This window comes from Heloderma suspectum, chromosome 17, assembly GCF_057233095.1.
Source record: "Heloderma suspectum isolate Gila_16-S chromosome 17, 16-S_ref, whole genome shotgun sequence".
Taxonomy (NCBI): Eukaryota; Metazoa; Chordata; class Lepidosauria; order Squamata; family Helodermatidae; genus Heloderma; species Heloderma suspectum.
Genome location: NC_139474.1, coordinates 586,125 through 604,828, shown reverse-complemented (window position 1 = coordinate 604,828; position 18,704 = coordinate 586,125). Strand labels below are relative to the sequence as shown.

General features: G+C 51.7%; 1 protein-coding gene across 6 annotated transcripts in view; it reads left to right on the top strand.

Moving 5' to 3' along the window:
* PC (pyruvate carboxylase) overlaps positions 1 to 18,704 on the top strand; it is a 229,481-nt gene that overhangs the window by 66,662 nt on the left and 144,115 nt on the right. For all 6 annotated transcript variants that reach the window (XR_014786242.1, XM_084823721.1, XM_084823722.1 and 3 more), the window contains one exon: positions 17,674 to 17,792. Coding sequence is in view for 5 of the 6 variants with exons in the window: in XM_084823721.1 (XP_084679847.1) it covers positions 17,674 to 17,792 (119 nt within the window). In the remaining variant the exon portion in view is untranslated. The remainder of the gene's footprint in view (positions 1 to 17,673; positions 17,793 to 18,704) is intronic.

Here is an 18,704-nt window from a genome sequence, read left to right as displayed (position 1 = left end):
ACCCTCACTGCTGGGAAGCCCGCTGTGAGCCACACGCGTTAACCCTGATCTGCCCTGAACTTGCTTGGTTGTGCAAACCCCTCCTGCCGTGCTCCTCCCATGGTGCCTGGCAGCGGCAGCTGTCTTTGGTGTAGTTCTGGGGCTCCCCCGTCGCTCTTCCGCTCTTGGTTTCTTCATGCTGCTTGGTTGGCTTATTTCTTGGTCTTGTGGATATTAGTGGTTCTGTGCAAGTGTTCTGTTTTTTGAAATATCTGCTGTGTGTTTTTTTTAATAGTTTAAGTAATTGAGGGTAAGCCACCTTGGGACTGGGTGAATCCAAAGGTGGAGTCTAAATCTTCAGTTAGAAAACGCAAGTAGTGGGGGGCCCAGACCCCTCCCCTGCCCATGGCTTACTTGCCTGCCTACCCACAGTCTCCCCCCACCCGCTCCCCAGTGCTTTTCTCTTCAGCTGAGCTTTGAGACTGGAAGTGATGCTGGCTTAGAGCAAGAAAGAAAAGGAGAAAAGCACCAACTGGGGGATGGTGGCAGGGATGGGAGGCGGCTGCTCCAGGGACAGTGGGGGCAGTTCAGCTTCCCTCACCTGTGTGCCCCCTCTGCCAGAAGCACTGGGCCCTCCTTCACCCCTCTTGATACCCTAGTTTGTTTGCTCCTCCCTCCTAGCCCCTTTTCCTCTTGTAAGCCTGAGAGCAGGGACTGTCTTACTAATTTCCATAAGCCACTCTGGGAGCCTTTTTTGGCTGAAGGGTGGGGTAAGAACGCTGCAAATAAAGAAATAACGGGCTGTCTCCTCTCGAGGGCTCAACTTCTCATCGGGGGGCTTCCTCTGTGTCCCCTGCTCCCCCCAAGGCAGGGCAAGGTTGTGGCACCCTCTCCAGTACTGGATGGTCTTCCTCCCTGTTTGCTCTCGAGTGGGCGGGAAAGACCCTTTTGCCCTGGAAGGCTTGGGGGATAGGGCAGTTTTGCCCTTGTCCTGAGTGCCAGTCAGCTGGGCTGCCTGGCTGGACTTGCATGCTGCCTGCTCTGTCTGTGGGTACCCAAAGCAACATTCATCAGCATAAAAAGCCATAAAGCAGGTAGAAAAATGCCAGCCAGTATGCGCCCGGGGTTGGCATGGCCAGCTCTTCTGCTTATAGAGTGGCCATTGTGTGAGCCAGTGTGGTTGGACCGCCCCCCCGGAGATCTGGGTTCTAGTCCCCTGCTCAGCCCTCAAGCTCACTGGGTAACTTTAGGCCAGTCACTGACTCTCAGCCTAGCCTACCTCACAGGGTTGTTGTGAGGATAAAATGGAGAGGAAGAGGACCGTGTAAGCTGCCTTGGTTCCTTGCAAGAGGAAAAAAGGTGGAATATAAATGTAATAAATAAATAAATATTGGAATTGATCGAGACAGGTAGGTAGAATGGAAGGTTTGCGTGTGTGGCTGTAGCATACTTCTGACTGGTCCTGAGAGGCAGGTTCCGGAGTTAATTCCCAACATCCTTTGCAAGTGTATGTGTGGGGTGGGTGGAGTGGGGGATCGGCACAACAGGAAAAGTGTCCCACTTTCAGGTATGAACACATTTGTTTAGGTATTTCATTTTGTTATTTCAGCTGTTTATATCCTGCCTTCAAAAAATATTTTTCTCACCAAGCAGCTCAGAAAAATAACAAAGCAACAGCACTAATAGCATTTGGCAGGCCTGCACAACTTTTGCAAACTACAAACCGCTTGACAGCCCCTCTGCTGTTCCAGTGCCCAGTAGATGGAGCCCCTTGGGGGCTACTGGCTATGGCTGGTGGGCTGCGTTCAGACTAGTGAGTCACAAGTCATGCCGCTCTGGATTGCATGTACGCCAAAAGAGAGTTTGCTTGCCTCAAGCCAGGAAAACAGTCCGAGAACAGCCTGTGCCAGTGTAGCTGACTCTTCCAGTCTACAGGGTGCAAACAAAACACTACTTGATCTTAAGAAGAGCCCTGAAGCTGGATTGGACCCCAGGCCCATCTGGTCCAGCATTCTGTTGCCACAGCGGCCACCAAGATGCCCCAGTGGGAAGCCCACAAGCAGGACAGGAAAGCAACAGCCTCCTCCCGCTTGCGTTGCCCAGCAGTGGTACACAGACATAATATACAGCCGCCGTGGCTAGAATTTGTCTAATCAACTTTTACAGCTGTCCAAGCAAGTGGCCATCACTACATCTTGTAGTAGCAAATTCCATAGTTGAACTATGTGGTGCGTGAGCAAGTATTTTGTTTTGTCTGTCCTGAGTCTCCCAGAATTCGGCCTCGCTGATGATCCCACTGGCCTCTGGCACTCTCCACTTTCTCCACACCATGCATAATTTTGTACACCTGTCTCGTATCTCCTGTACTCACCATTTTCCTAAGCTAAAAAGTCCTAGACATTGTAACCTTTACTCATAGGGGAGTTGCTCAAGCCCCTTTGTATTTCTTGCCCTTTTCTGTACCTTCTCCAGCTATACAGTATCCTTTTGAAATACAGTGACAAGAACTGGACACAGTCTTCCAAGTCTGACTGTAGATTTGTATTAGAGCATCATGATATTGGCAGTTACATTTTCAATCCCTTTCCTAATAATGCCTAGCATGGAATTGGCCATTCACTCAGCTGCTGCACGCTGGGCCAAGTTTGTCATCCACCACAACTGCGTAGATCCCATCCGCGTATATGTGAAGGTAGGTTTTTTTGCTGCAATGTGCAGCACTTTACGCTTGCTTACATTGAACCACATTTGCCATTTTGAAGCCCCTTCCCACAGTTCGGAGAGAGCCTTTTGGAGTTCTTCTCTGTCCCTTCTAGATTTAACCACCCTAATTAATTTGGTGTCATCAGCAGACATGGCCACCTCACTGTCTCTGATAATGGCTTGGCGTCACTTGGGCCTGGCGTCACTTCGTGTTACTTTGCACCCAAAGCTCTGCACAGTGCAAAGTGCGAAAGATGAAGCAGCAACGAGGCATGAGGGAAATGTGAACATGCATGGAAATAATTCCTCCTTTTTTCTCGGGGAAAAGCCATGTTCCAGCCGTTTGATTTCAGAGATGAGGGGGGAATGACCCCCCCCCCCCGATCTATTAGCAGGGGCAGCATTAGCTGAGATGTGCACAGCAGGCTAAGAATGTGCTTGCTGGGTCTAAGCAGGGTGGTCCACCTGGGCCAGGATCTGGCATTCCACTACCTTCCTGATGCTCCCGGGCCCTTCCTGAGGAGCTCATCCCCAGCAGCATTTATTTCCACATCTGACACTCAGTCTAGTTCGTTGCAATGGAATTACAGAGATCAGTCTTGAAAAAGAGAAGTAGTGGAGCTGCTCTGCCAGAAAGTTCACTGCTTCCAAGATCAGTGATCAGATGTAGCCCTCCCAGAGCACTCTCAGGTGTCCAGAGCACTTCGCATGAATGGTCTTGCTGCAGTCCTGGCACGGACCCTGTAACATAGGTCAGTAAGGGGCAATCCTATGGAGATAGGTGGCTGCCTCTGAACTTGGAAGCGACCGCCTATCCAATGCAGGGCAGGAGAAGCACGGAGGGGATCGTTCCGTCCACACTCCTCCTGCCCTGCATTTTCGGCTAGACAGTTGCTTTCGGCTGTCTAGCTGCGGGAGGTCAGAGAGGGCGAGGAGGCTGCTGGACGACACACTGGATGTGTCATACCAGCATTTCTGCCCTCCCTGCCCTGGAGCGCCCCCGGAATGCTCTGTTTTGGGTGCTCCGCGCTCCTCTTGCGAGCGCAGAGCACGGGGCTGTTCTGTGCTGCCTGTGAGGCAGTGCAGAAGCGGGGGAAGGTCAGTTCTCCAGAAACAGGTCGGTTCCCGGAAAACAAGGTGTCCTATGGCTGTCTAGCCACTGATTAGCGGCCATAGGATTGCTCCCTAAGTATCCTTATTGTCATGAGATCATCCCCATATTGCCAGTAGGGAAGAGATTGTGGCAGTGAGCGAGCGAGTAAGCGAGCAAGAGAAGGGGCTGAGGGGCTTGTGGGGGGAGAGTCTGGCTTGAGCTCCCTGGCTGAGTTTGTGGCAGAGGCAAATTCCCGACCAGGGAGATCCGGATTTGTAATTTAGCCTTTTGCTGCTTCACCACCCCAGTTTTCTGTTAAGGGGAATGCACTCTGCATGTGCTCAGGTGCACATTCTTATTGCACACATTTAAGAGGGGCTGCTTCGCTTAGTGGTGGAGCAACTGCTTTGCATGTAGGAGGTACTGGGTTGGATCTCCAGGCTGAAGGATGTCGGAGGGTGGGCTGGCCACAGAGGCCCCTTCTGTGTGAGGTTCTGAGGAGCCGCTGTCTGTCACGGGGATGATGAGTCTCACCTGGTAGAAGGCGGCTTCCTATGCTCAGTGTTCGGCCCTGGACACAGGTGAAATGCCAGCCCCTGGGAGCGGATGGGAGCATTGGGGTGCAGGCCATGTAAAGGGTGGATTGGTCCCAAGGGTGGATTGGTCTTTTTAGGCGCCCTCCAGCTACGCGTCCCCTCTGTCTCCCCTGCAGAGGTCTTTCCCACCAAAAGTGGTTGCTGGTTGCCTGTGCTGGCTGTTTGTCGCTAGCAGTGGCTCCACAAACAGGAGACTCCCCCCACCCTTCGCTGCTCCTCCTGTTCCCTCAAACGCAGCACTAAACTCTGCCCCAGCGAGCAGAATCCCCCCCACCCCACCTGCTCCTCCCTTTCATAGTTCAATTGCCTGCTGGGAGAGCCAGTGACAGATCTGGAGCCCTGGCCCCTGGGAAAACCCTGCCCCTTGAGCCTGGAGCAAAGACTCTTGCCTCTGTTAAGAAGACTCCTCTATGGTGTTTGGCTCCCAGAACCAGCTGACGGAACTGCGTTCTGTGATTGCTGGCTTAAAGGCTCCCGAAGCTCTTGGCGCTTGCACTGCATAGTCTGTGTGTAGTGTGTCAATCGTCCCTTGGGGAATGTGTGTGCGGGGCGGGGGGGGGTGGGGGCTTGAAACACAAGTGCAATGGCTGGATGGGGGAGATGAGCCCACATAATTTCTGTAATTGATTACATTTGCATCCCACCTTTCATCAACACAATGCAAGGCAGCATCCATGGGTATGCGGTGTGTGTGTGTGTGTCTGTCTGTGCGTGTGTGTGTGTGTGTGTGTGTGTCTGTCTGTGCGTGTGTGTGTGTGTGTCTGCCCATTCCAGGTGCTGACCAGACTCAGCCTTGCTCCCCTCCTGCAAGGGGACTGCACCCTGCACCTGCACCACGTGCTGGGACTCTGCGTTGGCATGAACCGACTTGAGTGTCCAGCGTGATCGGGGAGATCTTGGTTGGAATTCCTGCCCAGCCCTAAAGCTTCCTGGGTGACCATGGGCCTCAGCATCTCTCATCCAGCCTGATGGAGCTGGCAGGATTCTTGTGAGGATAAAACACCCCCAGTATACCTGAGTTCCTTAGATGGAGAATGGGATAGAAAGATGCTGAATAGCCATTAATAATATTGATCTTTGGAGGCTGAGGGCATTTGTACAGGTGACAAATAAGATGTTCTGCTGCCTAGAATTATTACTACAAATAATTTATTCCTTCCCCATCAACATGGAACTCTAAAGCTGCCTTCCACCATGTCGCTATTGATCTCTCCAGCCGAGTAAGAACTTCAGAAGAACCCTGAAGCTGGATCAGACCGAGGTGGGCCCCTCTCCTCCAGCATTGTGTTCACACCGTGGCCAACCAGCTGCCTGTGGGAAGCCCACAAGTAGCATCTGCTCTGCCTGAGTCCCTGGAGAGCTGCTGGAGCCATCCTGGGCTGGACGGACTAAGGCCCTGCTGCCTGCCATAGCTCAGGGGTGGAGCAAGCAGAGAAGGTCCCCGGAGTCTGCAGTTAAAAGGACGTCAGAGAGCAGGGCTAGGAAAGGCCGAGACTATTCTAACTGGAGATTATTAGGATGGAATGGGGGGGGGGTTCTCTGACACCGTGGTCACCCAACCAAGGTCATGACCAAGCAGGATTTTGAACCCAAGGCATAAGAACATAAGGGCCATGCTGGATCAGACCAAGGGTCCATCTTATCCAGCATTCTGTTCGCACAGTGGCCAACCAGCTGTTGACCAGGAACCCACAAGCAGGACATGCATGCACCAGCACCCTCCCGCCCATGTTCCCCAGCAACTGGTGTTCATAGACTGAGGGGAGATGTGATAGCACTCTTCAAGTACTTGAAAGGTTGCCACAGAGAGGAAGGCCAGAATCTCTTCTCCATCATCCCAGGGTGCAGGGCACGGAACAATGGGCTCAAGTTACAGGACGCCAGATTCTGGCTGAACATCAGGAAAAACTTCCTGACTGTTAGAGCAATTCGACAATGGAGCCAATGACCTAGGGAGGTGGTGGGCTCTCCCACGCTGGAGACATTCAAGATGAAGCTGGACAGCCATCTGTCAGGAATGCTTTGAGTTGGGTTCCTGCATTCCTGTAGAAATTATGGCAGGTACTGGAAGTCTTTTGCTGGTGAAAGGCAGAAACTGGTTACTTTGAACTCTGGGTAAAGAAAAGAAACCCTTTTGGCTACTTGGCAGCCTGGAAAAAGTATTGCAGGTGTCCTTCGCTTACGCATTTCTGGACCACTGGACCGCATCTGATTCACAGGTGACTGGCTGCGTGATGCTCGAACCCCACTGGTGCCTGCCTCCCTTTCCTCCCATGGAGCTGCGTCAGCAGTTCCAGAAGGAGGCAAAGGAACATCTGTAGTCAAATGTGACCAAAGTCACCCAAGGAACAGAACAAGATGCTATTTTTACACTGTCGCTGCTCCATGCAATTAAATCCCTGGAGTGGAAATTGAGTTTTGTGGCTCAGCGGAGTGGGAACAGACTAGTTCAGCACCACCCAGGGGCAGCAGGTTGTGACCCCCAAGTGGTCTCTTTCCTTGGATGTCTTGGCAAACAAAATGTTTTGGCAGGGAGAGAGACTGTTTTGCAGGTTTGTTCATGGCGAGTCACGAAGGGAGATCGCAGAAAGGATGTCATCGGTAGGCTGATTCGGAAGTTGGCATCATACAGGCAGTGCTTCCCATTCTTCATTTTGGACAGTTGGCATGCCCAGAGACTTTGTAAGTTCTGATCATATGCTTGTCATTGCCTTTGTTTCAGTGCCAAGTTGCCCGTCCTCATTGTTGCATAGAGTTTGGGAAAGTGTGTAGGCAAAGTGTGTTCAGTGATCAGAACCCAGTGGGATCCCTGTTGGGAAGATGATGTGGCCAGATGACCCCATGTGGCTTTTAGGTATTATGTCTTTGAACTGTGCTATACTCCGTACTACCTAGAAAAACCTCAAAACCTGTATGCTGGGCCACAACTCAGAGGTTTGTGTGCAGACCCCCCCCCGATCCATCTCCCCCCCCCCCGAAAAGACTAGAGGTAGTAGAAGTGGGAAGACTCCAGCCAGGGACCCTGCAGACCGCCTGGTAGCGTCGGGGGAATTGCACTGGTGGGGCCAGTGGTCTGGCTCAGGATAATCACAGGGAGCCCTCAGTCAACCTTACCAAGGCGTCTCTGCACATCCCCGCCAGAAGAGCTGCATTTCAGCAGCGGGCACCAGCAGCGCTTGGCGTCCCATCCTCTCCCCTTTGGTCTTGCCTTTGCCCTTGGCGTCCCCTGCGGCAGTAGGAAGGGCAGGCAGTACTAAGGGCAAAAGTCTGTCTCGAGTCAGCAGGTGTATCCAGAAAGTCTGCTGACCCCTGGCCTGTCTGTGACTGGATGACTTCCTGGTCAGCTCTCCCTGCCATGGTCAGAGGCTGCCGGTGGTTGACTGGACCATCTTCATGCTGCAGACCGCAGGGCTCTCGCATCAGTCAGGGGAGGAGCAATCCGGTGCTTCCTCACACCCTGTGCTGCTTAGGAGTGGTGCCTGGGCTGCTCCTGCCTATACGCAGTGAGAATTCCTCTTCAGTAAAGCCCTTCCCACTCCCTCCCCCCCTAGTGCTGCTACCAGGACCTTTACCTCAGGTCCAACCCTTTTACTCCATGAGCTGTGAGGACACACTGGCTTTATTCTAACCTGTATTGTTCCCTTTATTACTTTACCCCTTTGTAGCCCTGAGCAGTAGGCGCAGGATTTTATAAAACAGAGGCATCTTTACTAAATAGAGCATTAAGATAAATAAGTAACTTTGAAAGCTTCTATCTGTGTATATCCTCTCTCACACACAGACCCTAGCCACGCTCTCTCTCTCTTCACCATCAGTCTCTTCACCATCAGTCTCTTCACCGGCCCTGCCCAAATCCTAGCTCTCTTCCCAGGCCCTGTCTGTTCTGAACCCCCTCTTTTACAAACCCCACCGGCTAAGTTGGGAACCTTTAGGGACAAGTCTTAAATGGGTCAGGGGATCAGAGCCAGCTTCTGCTTTCCCACCCAGACCCTGGTCATCACTTTCCAAGCTGCTGATCACCTTCCTCAAGGTGGGATAAAACAAGGAAATCCAATGCGTGTAGAGATCAGGAGAGATTGTGCCTCCATCTCTCTTTTGTGCTGTGCTGCATTCTAGTCACAAGAAGGGGCAAAGAGTGGCATGCAGATGCCCTAGTCCCACTTTCTGCCCAGTGAAAGGGTGTATGATGCGGTGTCTGCCCTACACAGCTTCTGAGATTTCCCAGATGTTGCCCAGGAGTTTTCAGCCCTTCTGTGTAGTGAGGAGGTCTGGAAACTTGCTTGTTCAAGAGGAAACAAAAGAGTGCTGACATTTGTGCTCCCATCTCAATTCCTGTTGTGGAATGCACACAGTCTCTCCTGTGCTTGGCTTTGTCGAGAGGTGCATCTCGCCCCCTCCTGCCTGCCCCATCTGGGCCTGTTGGAATTCAGGCATTCCAGTTGCTCCTTAGCTAAGACATCAGCAGTGACTTCCACGCTTCATTATCCTGTTCAGGGTTGTCTGGCTGGACAGCCTGGCTCCTTGGCTGCAATTCAGATGCACACTTAATCCATATTCTCCCGCTCTTCTGCATTTAACTCTGATCCAGAAATCGAACTCTCCTAGAAGAGGATTACAGAAACCTCCCAAGCACCCCACCCTTCCCCACTCCCAGCCTGGCTGCTGATCTTCCCCAGCCTTCGTTTGACTCCCAGGCACATGAAATTTCTCTCTCTCTCTCTTGGGGTCAGAATGGTGACGAAATGGGCTTGCGTTTGAGGCTTTAAGCGCTTTTCATCCAGACCCCTTTGCACCTTCACTGCGCCTTCTGTGTTATCTCCAAAGGGACCTCTTCAAGGTCATCTCTCTGTGTTTATGTCTCCTGTAAGGCACTCTGGTGTGAGAATCTGCCGTGAAGGCTGAGTCCGCCAGCTGTTCAGGACTCAGCGAACAGCCCAAAGCCCGTCTAGTGCAGCACCCTGCTTCCCCACAGTGGTTAACCCTATGCTTCTGGGAAGCCCCCAAGCAAGACATGAGCCCCCCTGCCCCCCCCAGTGCAGTAGGGGCCACTGGCCCTCGGGGGTACACTGCCTCTGAACCTACAGGCCATCTTGGGACTAATATCGATGGATCGATCGATTGATTGAGAATATTTAGAGGCTGCGCTTCAGCAAATGCTCTTAGAGTGGCTTACAGCAAAGTAACAGGATCACCATGTGGAAACAATAACTTGCAATAGGACAAAGCACAGCAGGCCTTTCTGTCTGATCCAGCATTGAAACACTTTCAAGGTAAAGCTATTGCCCGAATCTCATATGGTGTTTTCGTATGGGGCTGGGATGAGGTTCAGGTTGCCAAATTGGAAACAATTCAGAATGCCTTCCTTCGGACAATGTTGGCATTACCTTCAGGCAGCCCAACGACTTTGGTCTGGGTGGAAGTGGGTTTCCCCTCAGTGAGAGCTCGAGGACCCTATGCTATCCTTCATGGCTTGAGAAAGCTGAAAAATTCATCTGACATAGAATCATAGAATAGTAGGGTTGGAAGGGGCCTACATGACCATCGAGTCCAACCCCCTCCTCAGTGCAGGAATCCCAGTCAGAGCATCCCTGTCATGTTTTTATCTAAGTTATGTTTTATCAGCCTTCATTTATTTTGTTTGTACCCTGTCTTTCCACCAAAAAATTCACACAGTACTCCCATCCACTGTCCCCACTTTAGTGTCAATCTTCCTATGGTATCGGTACCGAGGCATTTTCTCTTCAGACTCGGGACTGCCACTGCGGTCTTAAGGAACTGAGGGGAAGGTGGGAACCCACGCAGGGCAGGGGTTTCCGCCAAAACTTTGCTCAGCTTGGAAGTTTCCTGTGCAGGTCCAGAGCCCGTCTGTGTCAAATGTGTGGGTGACCCCTCGGGGAACTACAGTTACAGGTAAGCAGCCTGTCTTTTCATTTTGGCACCAAGTGAAAACCTGGCTTTTCACCAAAGCCTCTAAGGGCGAAATGCATTCCCCAAAGTTGCACACTGTGTTAACTGTTTTGTTGTTTTAGGTTTTTAATGGTATTAGTTTGTTGAATGGTTTAATACACTTTTAGCTATTTAAATTACTTATTATTTTATACTGTTTAAATTGATTTTATCTGTACGCCGCCCTGAGATTTTAAGGATATAGGGCGGGATGCAAATGTTTTAGATGAATAAGTGCCTATTTCCATGAGGCTGGAGTCAGTGCTGCAGCTGTCTCCCTGCCTTCATGATGCTGTCGCTCCCAGGCTCTTACTAGCGTGTGGATGGATTCTGCACATGTTTTCTGAGCCTCAGTGCTAAATAGTTGGCCTGTCGGCAGAGAGCTTTGGTCCGTGGGGTTAATGGGGCCCAGCCTTGCACCGCTGTATTGACTGAAGGGACAGGGATGAGAGAGGAGGACGCTGTTCTCGGCTTGCTGCTTCTTGCCAGCAATAAAAGATGAGTGTGGGGCTAATATCAAGGTATTATCTTTCCTGTCTCTCTCACCGCCCCCCCGCCATTTGCAGAATGGCCTTAGCTGCTGCTACCTTGCCCTCACTCTCAATGTGTGCGGCTGTAATCACTCCAGAGGAGAGCAATTTATCCCTGAAAAGGAAACCTTGAATCTTCAATTCCTGGGCTACCCAGACAGGAGAAACAAATAGCTGCAGCTTAACTGCTCGGCCTTGGCTCCCTCTGTTGCTGGGCGTCTTTGTGCAGTCTTCAGTGCCAGGGAAAGGACACTGGCAGGGAGTGCTGGCTCCAGCCATGTCCCAGCCTCCTGCCTTCAGGGGACCATGTCCACACTGGCTTTCCAGCTTTGTGCAGGGCGCTGACTGGGACTGCAGGGCCTCTTTGGCCAGACGAGATGGGGTGACTGAAAGGGTGGGCTGGGCATCTCCACCTGCAGCCATGTGTGCAAGGGTGTGATTCCCGCTGGAAAACGATATGCATGTGTGTGTGGGCAGGGGGAGTCCCTTTCACTCTAGTATGATCCTGCATGTTTTGTCCTGCAGAGTAACTAACAGTTGTGTGGGGAGGGGGCTTCAACCAGGAAAATGGCACAAGCGGAAATGGTTACCTTCCTCTAGCGCCACAGTCCTGATCAGAATTGCACCCTCCCCCCTTGTACTGCATTTGCCATTTCCCCAAACCCGTGGCAGATCCACTCACACATCTCCTGCTACCTCATCGAGTTGCGCCCTGAGTGTGACCCAGAAAGTTGTCTTCAGCAAGTGCATCGAGACCCACAAGTGAGCCCTGGCCAGACCTCAGGTGGTCTGCTCTGGAACGGGGCACCCACGCCATGTGCTGCGGTGTTTTAACAGGGCACAGAAATGCTGGGAGTGGGAGAGAGAGTGGGCATGACTGCAGTTGAATGACACCTTTGCACACCTCTGCTAGGTTAGTTCTCACTCCTTCCCCTAAAAATATATATTGCAGGAACTCTAGCTTGGCATGAGTGCAAAGAATGGCCTGCTACACAGATGGCCATGCCCCTCTGCGGAGAGCTTCAGTTCCCAAGGTTCCCCAGGGAGCAGGAAGGACCGTAAAGCTATGTCAAGTAGCCCCTGGAGCAGAAGAGAGCCAGGCCGGGCGGGGGGATGACACGGTGGGGGGAGATGCTGGGCTTCTCCCCCTCCTGATCAGTGGCAGAAACCTCTGCCGGGTGCCTGGGCGGAGCAGAGGCAGCTCATGAATCAGTCCCAAAGGTGTTCTGGAAGGACCCCCACACACAAAAGAGGGGGGAGAGGGGGCGGACCAGCCAAGTTGCACTGGTGGCCAGCAGCCTGCTCTCCCCGCCCCCCTCTGGCCACATGGGAAGCCTTGAACTGCAACTCTTTCCTACAGTCTCTGGGAAGTGCGCTGGTTCCAGGAAAGGGCTGAGCTCAGAGGGCCGCTGCATCCTGTTGCCTGGGTTGCTCTCTGTGGCAGGTGTCCTCCTGTGGTCTGCTCGGAACATGATGTTCTGGCTGAGGATCTTTGTTTAATCCTGTCCCTTCCACTCTGTACCAAGTTTCCTGCTCCAAACGTAGTCTCTGGTTCTGGCTGGTAACCTTGGTTTGCAAGCGTTCTTCTGGTTCCTGAGCTCTGTTGTCTGGCTTCGTCTTTCTAAGAGTGTTTGAATTCTTGGGAAAACTTTTGACAAAACTGTTGGAAACAGGATGCCGGGCAGGGTGGACCTTTGCAGATGCTTCAGCACAGCTGTTTGAAGGGAAGAGAGACATACCTGTGAAAAAAATCAAAACTGGGCCTTACGATGCAGGTTGTAGCTAAAGGTGAGCTCTTTCTGTGGAAGGGCTGATGATGACACACCCAACATATGCCGTGTTGCTGCCAGGATTGACCACAGCGGGCCAGGAACTTTTGTCTGCCATTATTCATCTTCTTACTGGGGAACCCCCAAAAGCCTTCTAAGGAATGGCAGAATTCCCCATAAGGCAGCCTGAAAAAATGCTTTATTCTAACTGAAGGGCCCGGATCTTCCAGGGTTCCAGCTGCAACCTTTGGCCCTCTTGGGCTGTTAGAAGAATAAAATACGTGACTGTGAGGAGGAGGCGATTGAAGATTTGCCTAATTTGCTCGGATTTGCCAAGCAGTTCTGTACATGAAGTATCAAGGAGGGAAATACTTGGAACATCTTTACTCTGATGCTGTTTGCTTTTGCACTCAGCCAGAAACTGAGGTTTTTCTAGCAAAGTTGGAAATTAACTGAAAAAGTAGCACTGTTTGCATTTGTTGTGGCATGTGCTTGCTAAACTATTTTTCAGTTTATGCAGTGGATTTAGATGTGTGAATGTGCATTTTATGATATTTGGATCTGTTTCTGTAAGCTCTACTTTTGCTATCATCTCTGGTTTAAGTAAAAGAAAGAAAAGTCATCTCTTCTTTCATATTCTGTGCTAAGAACATACAGATTGTGCACTGGGAAAAATAAAAGACAGCAGATAGATAAAATGATGCTCCCGACTGCCTACCCAATTTGCACACTTCAGTGTGTCCTCCATAAACGACATAACACTTAACACACTAGTTTTCTTTTAAACCTACAGGAGAAGTTGCATTAACTCCAGACAATGGTGTTTTCTTGTTGAACATACAAAAAGGTTATGAAAGCTTTTTACAGATGCATCTTCTAGTCCATTGTCCACACAGAATCTGTGCATTTATAATGGTGCAGTATTAGAACAAACCCATGTATGAGGTTTAGGGGCAAGGCTTTTGGGTTGCAAGGAGCGTCTTCCAGGCAATGCTGGGTATGGTCAGGTATGGAGAACTGAAGCTGCCATCTACCAGTTGGAACATTAGTCCACTTTGCCCAGTATTACCATCTTAAGCTAGTGAAGCAAGGACTTGGGTCCAGCCCTGATCCTGGAGGTACGATAGTTGAATCTGGGACCTTCTGTTTGCAGAGCATGGGCAATACCCCAAAGCTTTGGTCACTAATTTGCATCAGGTTTAATAGGGTGGGAGTGCTACAGCAAGCCTGTTTTGTCTCAATTCTTTGCCTTCTGGGAGTGCCTTGTTAAAATGCAGTTCGTGTGACTGGTGTTGACCTTCAGGGTTCAGCTCCCTCCCTGGCATCTCTAGAAGTAAAATCTTGGAGTGAGGAATGGATGCATCTTGTCTTTTGCACACGTGTATGTAAAATGCTAGTTTATGAAAACCAAGGCACCAAGCAGTGTGCAGCATGATACTGTATACAGATGCACACCCAAGAATATTCCTCTTTGCTTCCAAATCAGTGTTGGACAGGACTTATTTATTTACTCCGGAAGAAACAAATACAGCAGAAGGAATGCAGTTTTTGGTGATGTGTACTGGGGGTGGGGAATGGACTCTGGCAGTGATTAAGAATTGCGTTGTTTATAAGCCTGTGTTACTGTATGCCCTGGCATGGAAGTGTTCATGTGCAGCTGACCAACACAGGCAACTATTGATCTTGGGCCTAGACACGAGGTGCACCATGGGGAGATTGCAACATACACTTACACACCAAGATGTGAATCACATCATATGTTTTACTACAAAACATAGAAGATTATATATATATTAGGGGTCTTCCTATTGCCATAGAAGACAATTTGTGTTAAACAGCATTTTTAAAATATGATTGAGGGACTAACGTTAGATGTGACATTTATTTTATTTGAAACATTTGTATACTGCCCTTCATCCAGAGCAGTGAACAGAAAATATATCACAAAACGTTCAGCTATATACTGAAACCATAACATGAACAATAAAATGAGGCACCAACTAAAAACCATATAGCAGGCTAAGGCTATTGGGTGGTATAGAAATTTAATAAATAAAATAATTCTCACATTAAAATGCCTGGGAAAATAGAAATTGCTTAACCTCATGCTGAAAAGAATGTAAGGCAGTGCCAGGCACAGCATGGTAGAAGAACATCCACAACGGGGGCACCACCACCAAAAAGGCCCTTTCTATTGTTGCATAGTATACTTCTGATAAAATATGTAACTTTGATACAGAATGGAGCAGTTGGTTAGATTAAGCTTTGCCTGGCAGCTGAAAAACTGGCAACTGACCAAAAAAGAGCAACAGAGGCAGAGAAATTGCGGTGGCCAAGTAAGGCTGCAGGGCAGGCACAAGTGGTTTGGCAGGCAGAATCAGAGGCCAAGACACAGTGGGGCAAACTCAAAATGGAGTAACCTGGGTTTTTTGGGTGCAAGAGGTAGAGTGGAGAGATTACAGAGAAAAATTGGAAAGTGAGAGAGAGATACTTATTCCAGCAGAGGAGGAGGAGCAGGAGGGATACAAAGAGGAGACCTGGAACGCAGCAGGTCTCTGTTCCCATGCAGAAGGTGTCCTGTGATTCTGCGAGAGGGATCTGCAGAGTAGTGAGGCGGTTGCAGATCCCTGCACCTTGGCACATCCTAAGGCGTTTTGCTGGAAAGCGCGGAGGGGAATCACGAGGCTCTGTGTTGCTTCGGAGCCCTGACTGAATGAATCGTGAAATGACCCATACGCTTGTGGGCAAAGGAAATGGTGGGAGAAGGAAAGGCGCCTGACCAGACACCACCTCTACCCAACATTATTTCTAGGCCGCCTTTAAGGGTGGGGCTCTTTTCTCTTCCAATGAAGAAAACCTGTTTTAAGCCTTAACTGAAGGGGGGGGGGGGATACCCAAAACAGGGATTAAAGGGCATCTAGGGTGCTGAGCTCCCTTGCCATTGGTGCTCAGAGAGAGCTGTATGTGGAAAACAGGAGAGGAGCTCTACGATGCCACACATTTGTACAAACCAGGGATAGGCAACTTTTTTGAGCCTGTGGGCACACTTGGCTATTTGAGAAACTATCCTGTACACCACCACAAAATGTCTGCCATGCGAGGTGTGTCGAAGGACATGTCGCTTGCCCCAAAGACTGAGTACAAGGCAGAGGTGGGGTTGGAGCCCCAATGCACTAAACAGCTCCTTAGAAGCCTCACTTCAGTGCCAACACAAACGTATTTCACAGAAGGCAAACTGTTTTCCCGCCACCCATTTCCAGCCAAGTCATTCCCCTTTTCTCTTTTGCGCTCTCACCCCAGCACACCACCCACAGACATGTGCTCTCTCTCTCTCTCTTTCTCTTGCACGCACGCACGCATCCCCGCCCCACACACACAGCCATCCATCCTCCATCCACTCACACACAAGCCCCCATGTATCCATCATGTTGGCCCTCCCTTCTCTTCACTATAAGCACATGAAACGACCACGCTCTTCTTCAGGATCCCTCCAGATGCCCTCCTAAACCCACAAGCAGCCCCCATCCATTCAGACATACCTACTCACAACCCTCCCCAAGCCCCCGGTTGCTCCAACCTGGCTCCCCCACCTCCACTGGCCTCCTGCTGGCTTCCCTATCCCTGCTCCAAAAGCTGGCTTGCCATTCCTCCTTCCAGCCCTCCCAGGTAGAGCAGTCAGGGAAGCCAGTTTGCAAGAGCTGAGGAGCTGAAAGACGCGTGTTGGTTCAACCGCCATCAGACTTCAATGGAAGGTTTATATAGTCTGGTCTCCAGGTCCAGCTGCGAGCACTGCGTTCTGCTCTCAAAGGGCCCTTTGCTCCCAAGGAGCCCCCGACGCCTGATTAGCTGTGTTACTTTGGGCTCTGAGGCATGTGCGCCTTTGCCAGGTGGTCAGCTGAGCCTTAACTTTGTGGCACCTAGGTTCTCTGGAGCTGGGAAGAAGCTCAGCCTCCTCCTCTGAGCTGGAAAGCAGTACTTCTGGCCTAGGTGGGCCGAGGACCCGCCCCAAGGGTCTTCCCAGGACACTCTCTCAGACCAGCCTGGTGAGGTCTCTCCCGCTCTGGATGCTGGAGTCTTCCTGGTCAGTGCTGGAGTTGAGGGGCTCCATTTGCCACCCCAGATCCCCTGGCTCTGGGAGGCCCGCCTGGATCCTCACCTGAGGGGTAGTTGTCCTGGGTCAGGCCAGAGCCAGGCATAACGGGTGGGGCTCCTGTCCTTAGTGGCTGCAAACGCCTGCTAATGTGTTTCCCAGTGGTGGTGTTTCATGAATGAGGAGTTTTCCCTGCCAGGGATCTGGTGGGCCCGCTCAGAATCTTCCTTGGAGACTCGATTAGAAGAGTGACCCAGCAATCAGAGAGATATTTGTGGGTCCTGGAGTTCCCGTGCCTTGTATACCAGCCAGGGTTGTTCCTAGCGCTTGACTACATGGCCCTGGCTGATCCCAAGCTTCTGCTGAGCCAGGCTTGCACAATGAATGGGGGTTCTAGAGTCATGGTGTGTGAGGCATATCTCAAAAATAGCTGCAGCCAAGCTCGTTGGTAGCATGTGTCTCTGTTTTCTGTGAAATCCTGGGAGGGCCTGATCCCATCTGCAGAACGTCACTGTGAACTCCAGCCCCCACCAACACCCTCTCCTTCTAAGCCTGTCTGGTTTGTTTGTTTGTTTGTTGCCTTTATATCCCACTTTTTTCCTCTTGCAAGGAACCCAAGGCGGCTTACATTATCCTCCTCCTCCTCTCCATGTTATCCTCACAACAACAACCCTGTGAGGTGGGCTGGGCTGAGAGTCTGTGACTGGCCCAAAGTCACCCAGTGAGCTTCCCTGGCCGAGTGGAGACTGGAACCCGGATCTCCCGGCTCCCAGTCCAGCACTCTCGCCACTACACCACGCTGGCTCGTGTGGCCTCTGGCAAGTGTGGAATCTGTCCCGCCTGGATTACAGCTTGGCACCTGAGCCTGTTCTGGCACACTCAGCTGCCGGAATTGGAGCGCTGGACCTCGGAGCCTGTGCTGGCGTGCGTGTGCTTGTTGAGTTCAGCTGCCCCTTTCCTTTTGCAGGTCGGGTATGAAAATGCAGGCACAGTGGAGTTTTTGGTGGACAAGCACGGCAGGCATTACTTCATTGAAGTCAATTCCCGGCTTCAGGTGGAGCACACGGTGACTGAAGAAATCACAGAGTAAGTGGCATGAGTGGGATGCAAACAAGTGCACAAGATTCCGTCCCTCCCTGGAGTGGCCAAGAGCCGACACGGACCAGCCTGGGGACTTGCAGAGGAAAGACGGGCTGGGGCTGTGCAGATCGGGGTGCCCTGGGCTCTGGATGGTGGAGGTCGCCAGGGCAGGGAGTGGGGCCAGGCCCCCACCCCATGGGTGCCCCTGCGGTCAGCCCTGTATGCATTCCCCTGCGGGGGATGGGCTGAAGTGAAGGTTCTTCTGCTGAAAAGTGGGGCGCTGCACCTGGGGGCGGTCCTGTAGGGGGTGTGTGGCTTGGATGCCACACAGAGGGGGCCGGAGGCCAGGTGGGTGGGAGGGATGTGTTTGTGGGAGGGAGAGCTGGGACAAACTGGAAAGAGGCGAAGAGGGCTGGGTGGAGGGGAAGAAAGAGACGGAGAAGAAGGGGAAGTCTTCAGCTAGGACATGGGTGCAGGGAAGGCGAGTTTTGAGAGCCACTGTGAAGGGGGCAGAGGAAGCAGGGCAGACCTGTGGGCAAGCGCATCAGGTGCTCTGGCAGTGAATGCAGGGAGCTGCTGTGGGCTGAGCCTGGCCTGGGTTTCGTCTGTGGCTCTGGCTGGCGGCAGTGGTGGTTCTCTGGGGTGGCCAGCTGCTGGCGTTCCTCCTTTGGGTGGTGATGTGGCTGGGGACTGAGTCCGCTGCTCTGCCATGGTGCCATGGTCCCCAGAGTGTCTCAAGAGAGGGGAGCCTCGGAGGGAGCAAAGGCGTGGCCGCCAGACGGGGGAACAAGGAGGGACGTGCGGAGGGGGAGGAGCAGGAGGGAGCAGAAGAGACACAGCCTCGCAGTGCGGAGGGCTGCGGGTGCGAGGAAACATTTCCATTTTCCGTGCAGGCGATAAATAGTCTGCACCAGGAAA